General features: G+C 38.5%; 1 protein-coding gene across 1 annotated transcript in view; it reads right to left on the reverse strand.

Annotated features, from left to right (window-relative positions):
* Positions 1-622: 622 nt before the first annotated feature.
* LOC102853190 (zinc finger protein 596-like) overlaps positions 623-6457 on the reverse strand; it is an 11638-nt gene continuing 5803 nt past the window's right edge. The window contains exons 4-5 of the mRNA XM_006902526.1: positions 3224-3294; positions 623-1759 (exon numbers count right to left, since the gene is read on the reverse strand). Of these exons, the coding sequence (XP_006902588.1) occupies positions 623-1759; positions 3224-3294 (1208 nt within the window). The remainder of the gene's footprint in view (positions 1760-3223; positions 3295-6457) is intronic.

Genomic DNA, 6457 nt, shown 5'->3' on the forward strand with positions numbered 1-6457 from the left:
ACGAATAACCTATGCTGATGTGACTTCATTAACTGACAAAAAAGGGAAAACTTCATTTTCAAATGACGTCATATTTGCAAGTACAGAAATGAGGATTTCAACTTGCCTTCTTTAGAAGACATAATTCAAATCCACCATCTGCTCCACAAGAGAAAGATGTACCATCTCCCCCTGTGCAATTTATAGTGTCAGAAAACCCACTGGAGGGTCAGCTAGGAGTTGATTCCGACACAATGGCACATAGTATCAATACTGACTGAAGGTTTGCCAAACATGTGGCATGCACATTGATTCAGTCAGGACAATTTTTCTGAGGTTGAATAAATAAGGATTACTAAACACTTTTCACAGCTAGGTGTTGATTCTGACTAGATGGCAGAAAATTTTTTCTAACACACTGATTACATACATAGTGTTCCTTCAAAGTGTGATTCTCCTTGGGTGCCTGAATTTAACAATTAAAGCAGAAGTCTCTTTAATAATTATTACAAAATAGTTTGACTGCTTACATTTTCCCCCAAAGTTACAAAAATGCATGAAGGCTTGCCACATATGTGGTACTCATACGCTTCTTTATCATGTTTTCACACAATTTCTAATGTCCGAACACTACCTAAACACTTTACACATAGTTGACAAACATGGTTTCTCTTAAGTGTGAATTCTCATGTAGCTTCATATTAGAACTCCTGGTGAAGGCTTTCCCACACACATGACATTTGTATGGTTTCTCTCCAGTGTGAATTCTTTCATGGAGTCTCAGGTTAGAACTTCTGCTGAAGTTTTTCCTACACACGTTACACTGAAACGGCTTCTCACCAGTGTGGGTTTTCTCGTGATCTCTAAGTTCAGAACACTGACTGAAAGCTTTCCCACACAGCTGACATCCATATGGCTTCTCTCCAGAGTGACTTCTCTCATGACGTCTCAAGTTAGAACAATTCATGAAGGCTTTCCCACACAGATGGCACTCGTAGGGTTTCTCTCCAGTGTGCGTTCTATTGTGTTGTGTGAGGCAAGACTTCTGAATAAAGACCTTCCCACATATACTACATTTATATGGTTTCTCCCCGGTGTGTGTTTTCTCATGACTTCTAAGCTCATAAGCCTGACTAAAACCTTTCCCACAGAGTTCACAAATATATGGCTTCTTGCCAGTGTGGATCCGCTCATGTTTCCGAAGATTCGACTTTGTACTGAAGGTTTTCCCACATAAATGGCAATCATACGGCTTCTCTCCTGTGTGAGTTCTCGTGTGTTGTGTGAGGCAAGACTTCTGAATAAAAGCTTTCCCACATATACGACATTCATATGGCTTCTCTCCAGTGTGTATCTTCTCATGGCTTCTAAGTTCATAGCACTGACTAAATGCTTTCCCACACAGCTGACAAGCATATGGCTTTTCCCCACTGTGAATCCTTTCATGCTTTTTAAGGCTAGATATGGTACTGAAGGTTTTCTCACACAAACAGCAATCATATGGTTTCTCTCCTGTGTGAGTTCTAATGTGCTGTATAAGGTCAGAGCTTTGAATAAAGGCTTTTCCACACAAATGGCACTTATATGGTTTACTTCTCGTGTGATTCTGTGAACGCTGATTTAAGAATGACTGGTCACTAAGGGGTTTTCCAAATTCTTTGCCAACTTCTTGTTTCTCTCCTATGTGACTTAACACATGTTGAGTCAATGTGGTGATGTCAGTAAAACCTTGTCCCTTATTGTTACATTCAAAGGGATTTGCTTCAGTAGGAGATTTCTGCTTTGGGAAGTAAGTGAAAAAATGTTAGACGGTCATCCACATATCCATACAGAACTCTACATATCAATTATTCACTGAGAATTGGCACTTACAAACTTTCAAATGTTACTTACATATTATAAAAATAAAATTTATGAAGAATAGACTTAAGAGCTGACCAGCCAGCCAGTCATCAGAGGCTGTAAATCACACAGAAAGTGACTGTCAGTTCTCCCACAGAATAGCTGGTGGACTGGAACCACTAGAGAGGTGCCGCCTTTGAGTCAGCAGTACAATTCCCTATGGGCTACACCACAACGCCCTTTTTAAAATGTTACTTTTATAGTGTGATACTCTTCCGAATTCCCAAAATTTTTCTTTTTTGCAGCATCTTAACTGCAGAGTTATCTAATTAACTCTAAAGAATTCATTATATGGAGTTTGCTTTTCAACATGGGGTTATTTTCCTGGGATTATTGAAAGTGGATTACTGACCCATGTGGATGGACAGGACTATGCAAATGGGGTGTGTTGGCTTTTCCACAAAGGGACTGACTACCATTCTACAAGGGGATTGGCCAGTCTCAACAATCTACAAGAGGATTGGCTACTCTCATCAATAAATTGAACAGCTCTGGCCACAAAGAAGGAAATCCTCTCCAGTAAGAGAAGAGTAAAGAGACCCTTCCAACACCAGTGAAGAGGAGCCAGGAAAATGTAAGACATGCTGCATTCAGGATGGCAGCAGCAGCCATATTTGAACAGGAGAAATGACATAAAATGGGACTTTAAGGAGGAGGGTAAGCCAATATTGGCAAGACTGAGAACTCTGTTGGACAACTGAGGAGGGAAGCCAATACTTGCAGGATGAGAACTTGAGAATGCTTAGAACCAAGAGGATCAAGGCTGAGGTGCCTGCATGCACATTTCCATGCACAATTCTGGAACTGTTCTGGAGTTGTATTCAGTTCTTAATGTGGATTATATAAACTTTGCCTTTCTAAATATGGTTCTGAGTAGTCTAAGAGCTACCATATCAGATTTTGGACCCAGTAAAGCAATAAAATTGGTGTTGAGATACGTAGAAAGAGGTACAGGAGTGTGGGGGACATGTCTGATCTCATGAGAATTGGTTTTGTGTTACTGCTGCAATGCTGTGGAGGGGGAGAGTTCCTTGCTGTAAAGTCAGATATGGTGCTCCTCATGTAGTCCTTGCTCTTCTTACACATTTATTTCAAATATATATATTTATTTATGTAGTTCTGAACCATAATGAAAAATATATATTACACACTTATGAAACAATGAATACATGTTAACAATCAACTGCCATGTCATGCTAACTCAGGTTACAATTAGCACAGACTAATTTCTCTCCATAAATAAAAAACAGAAAGCCAAGTACCAGCAATCCTCCCTAAGTTTAATTAGAGTACAGCAAATCCACTGACTCCTGGACAGCCACAATTCAGATGAGAAACTTACCACTACCATGATGGGGGGTATGTCTTTATTGCAGGATATCATGGCTTCTCTCTTACGTACACTTTGTCTGACTGAAATAAGAAAAAAAGGGGTAAATTTTAGAGCAGCATTAAAGCAATTAAACGTTGAAAAGAATTATGCAACAATGAACAAAATTTATTTTTTAAAAGTGAACTGGGGAAGGGGAAAGAGGAAGAGGAGTGAAAATGTGTAACAATCAATGAGTGAAAAATCTAACTTCTGTAAACTTACATTAAAATCATGATTAAAAGAAAAAATTTCTCTAAAAAAAAGAATCAATGCTTATGTAAATATATTTGAATTATTGATCCTTAGATGGAAAAACAATGTCAATCTTTATCTTCATTTTTCAGGTGTGTCTCTTGTAGGTAGAATATTGATGGCTTTGGGGGGTTTGTCCAATACACTACTATTTTTCTCTTCATTGGTGCATTTAAACCATTTACACTCATTGTGATTATTGAGAGGCAAGGTTTTGTTGCTATCATTTTGTTGAGTTCTTTTTGGTGTTATTGCTAGTGACTTTGGTCCATCCTGCTTTCTGTGGCACCTCTGTAAGAAGGACATCCCTCAATGTTTCTTGCAACATGCAGAAACGAATGGATAGAGAAGCTGTGGTATATTCACACAAAGGAATACTAACTATGCTGCACTGAAAAACAAAGAACTCATGAAATATACAAAATGGGTGACCCTAGAGGACATTATGCTGAGCAAAATATCTCAGTCACAAAAGGAAAATACTGCATAATGCCACTTTTGCAAAATGGGACTGACATTGGGGTTGTGGGGAGCCTAAGAAAAGAGGGGATAAATAATGTAGACTACATTGAAACAGATGAGGGAGAGAACTGTTTAAAAGGAATACAGGATTAGCTATTATTTTCATGACAAGATTCTAGAAAAAGAAATGCACAGTAAAGTGGTCTGTGGACTTTGGGGGGGAAGGAACTGTATAACAATGAAAGATTATTAATTTTTTTTCCCCTATTCAAAGAGAAAAACGAACCGGGGGGGAGGTGTGGGCAGGGAGGGAAATGTGCGACAATGAATGGGGAAAAAATTAAATTGAAAGAATATGCTGTAAATGTGTGTGTGTGTGTGTGTGTGTGTGTGTGTGTGTGTTTTAAAAAATCAATAAAAAAACCCATCCCTTTAAAAAAAAAACAATGTCAAATTAAAGAAGCGTTGTAAACTGCCATCAAGTCACATACAATTCACAGCAACCCTATGAACAACCCTGCCCTAGTCTGAACCAGCCTCACCATCACTGATATGTACAGGCCATTGTTAAAGTCATTGTGTCAATCCATCTCCTGGAGGCCTTCCTCTCTCTAACCCCTACTCTTCCCAGCATGATGTCCTTTTCCAAGGATCAGGACCTTCTAACAACATGCCCAAAGTATTTGAGACAAAGTGAGATGAACCTGTGCCATCCTTGTCTTCAAGGAGCATTCTAGTTACACTCTCTCCAAAACATTCTTATTTGTTTTCCCGGCATTCCATAGATATTCAGCACTATTCTGCAATACCACAACTCATATATCAATTCTTGTTCTGTCATCCTTAATGACTGTCTACCTAGAAATGCACTGCAAGTAACTGAAAAGACCATGGCTTGAGTTGGGTGCACCTTAGTCCTTCAACTTAAATCCTTGCTCTTCAGCATTCTAAAGAAGTCCTTGAGAGTAGATTTTCCTAATGCCACATGTCTTATGATTTTTGACTGCTGTTACATTGGGTACTAATAAGGGATCCAAGTAAAATGAAATCGTTGACAACTTCAATCTTTTCTCCATATATTACAATGTTGCCTACTGGTCCAGTGGTGAGGTTTTACTTTTCTTGATGTTGAGATACCAGGTGGAAATAAACCAGTTTATGTGAGTATATTTAAAATACCAACCCTTCGATAGAAGAACAATGTCAAATTAAAGAATAAATACATTTCCATTTTCAGGATTGCAGTATGACAAAATCAAAATGAACATAAGAGAAATACAAAAAGATACATATCAAAGTGCAAATGAATAAAGTAGTCAAAGAAGACCTCTATGGAACATCTGGCAGGAAACTTGAAAAAGGAGACAGCTCAGTGATAAAGGAAACAGCTCAGTACTAATTACATCATGAGAGTTAATCATAGTATATTTACCTGGTGCACTGTGAATTTACATGGCAGGAACAGTGCTGTAGGCAGGGTTCTCTGGAGGACAAGACCAATGCATATGTACTTACTTCACCAGGGTTAACCCTCTAGAGCATGGAGCCTTACACTCTGTCTGAAGTGCATGCAAAAAGTCTCACCATCCTTGCTTCTAAGGAGCATTCTAGCTGTACTGTTTCAAAGACAGACTCTGGGTTTCTGGGCAGCAAATACTAAAGTGTTTTGCACCAACACTAACAAAGAATCAATTTTTCTGCAGTCTTCCTTTCCCACTGTCTAACATTCAAATGCAAATGAGACAACTGGGAGTGACTATAACTTAGGTCAAGTGCACATTAGTCCATAAAGTGACATCTTTGCTCTTAAACAGTTCAAAAGGTCCGTTACAACACATTTGTCCAATACGACAGTTGATTTCTTGACAGATTCTTCCACAGACAGCGACTGTAGATCCACATAAAATGAAATCCTTGATAACTTCAAACTTTAGTCCTTTTATCATGATGTTGCATACTGGTCTAACTGTGTGGACTTTTGTTTTCTTTATGTTTAAGTGTAACCAATTTACTAGCAGTGCCTCAAATCCACAAACTTGCAGCAAAGTTGTGCCACCTGCAAAACACAGGTTATTAAGCTTTCTCTCTCATTCTGGTACCTCATCCTTCTTCAGATCTTTGAATAATTTGTTCTACATACAGACTATGTACAAACAGCGAAAGAATAGTCCTGATGATGTACAGCATTTCTAATATTTAACCATGCAGTTACTCCTTGACCTGTCTGAATGATTCTTTCTTGATCTACATACAAGTTCCACATAAGCACAATTAAGTGTTCTGGAATTCCTATTCTTTTCAACGTTAGTTGTCAAGTGTTATGATTCAGAGAGTCTGGTGGCCTAGTGGTAAGAAACTACACTACAACTGAAGGCACATAGGTAAAATCTACCAGAAGGGAGAACATTATGCTGAGTGAAATATCCCAGTCACAAAAGGACAAATATTACATGATGCCACTGTTGTAGAATGGGACTGTCCTTGGGGTTG

Source organism: Elephantulus edwardii, unplaced genomic scaffold (assembly GCF_000299155.1).
Source record: "Elephantulus edwardii isolate Elephantulus edwardi_28Jun2011 unplaced genomic scaffold, EleEdw1.0 scaffold00424, whole genome shotgun sequence".
Classification (NCBI taxonomy): domain Eukaryota; kingdom Metazoa; phylum Chordata; class Mammalia; order Macroscelidea; family Macroscelididae; genus Elephantulus; species Elephantulus edwardii.